This window comes from Austrofundulus limnaeus, unplaced genomic scaffold (assembly GCF_001266775.1).
Source record: "Austrofundulus limnaeus strain Quisiro unplaced genomic scaffold, Austrofundulus_limnaeus-1.0 Scaffold2437, whole genome shotgun sequence".
Classification (NCBI taxonomy): domain Eukaryota; kingdom Metazoa; phylum Chordata; class Actinopteri; order Cyprinodontiformes; family Rivulidae; genus Austrofundulus; species Austrofundulus limnaeus.
The window spans coordinates 8343-9460 of NW_013954839.1; the positions used below are offsets into that span (position 1 = coordinate 8343).

General features: G+C 35.6%; 1 protein-coding gene across 1 annotated transcript in view; it reads left to right on the forward strand.

Annotated features, from left to right (window-relative positions):
- Positions 1 to 455: 455 nt before the first annotated feature.
- The window catches only part of LOC106510995 (mitogen-activated protein kinase kinase kinase kinase 4), a gene marked incomplete at its 5' end in the record, with an annotated part of 11564 nt that continues 10901 nt past the window's right edge, over positions 456 to 1118 (forward strand). The window contains 2 exon segments of the mRNA XM_013999732.1: positions 456 to 563; positions 677 to 805. Coding sequence (XP_013855186.1) covers positions 456 to 563; positions 677 to 805 — 237 coding nt within the window.

Genomic DNA, 1118 nt, shown 5'->3' on the forward strand with positions numbered 1-1118 from the left:
CCACACCAGGAGGATTTGTCTTTACTGCAGTCAAAACTAGAATATAGATTTAAAAAACTGTTAACACCAATTAATATTGCTCAAAATGAATATTTTGTGAACAGAATCTGGATTAAAAGTAAAAATAATCAAATTATTGTTAAATTCTTACCAGTCACACAGTTTCAGTTTAATTCATTTATTTTGTTGAATCTTTTTTCTCATTATAAAGAKTCTGACAACAGTTCATTTTTATTAGCTTAGTTTAAAGTGGTTTGCATAGAAAGGAGCAGATGGTGAGTGTGAACTGATCCTGTTTCACRCTCACATTACTTCAGTCTGTTTTATCTGCTTTAAGTTTTAGATGTAACTGTTACCAGCAGGCCCAGTAATCCCAGATATCAGTAAAACATCATTCACGTTTAGCTTTAAAGCCTATGGTTGTAAGTGTTCCTGCTTGTTTTTGTCCTCTCCAGGCGTTACATCAGCTCAGGCAGCAGCTGTCTGAACACAAGCGATACAAGCAGCAGCTTCTGATTGACAGGCACAGGGTCCAGCTGCAGCARCGGCACAAGTTAGACAGCGTGAGCACTTTACTTTCTGACCTCACCTCTTTTAAAAGTCATGAAGAACAAGGAATTATTGAAAAAAGGTTGATTTCTTTCAAAATCTGAACTGGTTTCAAATCATTTTACAGAAGCAGCAGATGACAGACTGTCCCTAYCAGTGGGCGGAGCTTCAGGAGGTGTTTGTAGGGGAGGAGTCAGATCTTCATGACAACAGAATCTTACTGGATGAGAAAAACCAAAAGCGTGACAGGAGACAGGTAATGTTTAAAACCATTTTACAGCCCTGAAGAAAAATGCAGTTTAAATTAATTTTTAAAACGAGCAGACCTGTGATTACCTGTGATACATTATTTAAATATTAATTTAACACACCTTTCCAGTGTCAACCTTTRTCATCAAGCATCAACAGGCACATGATGACTGTTTTTATGTTGAAAAAGATCAATATATGATCTTTGTTGTGGCTAAAATTTGAACTTTAAAACCTCATGACTGATGTTTATACAGACAAACTGTTCTGTGTGAAAACTGTCATTTATATTTCACATGTAATTATTAAATATGTTACAC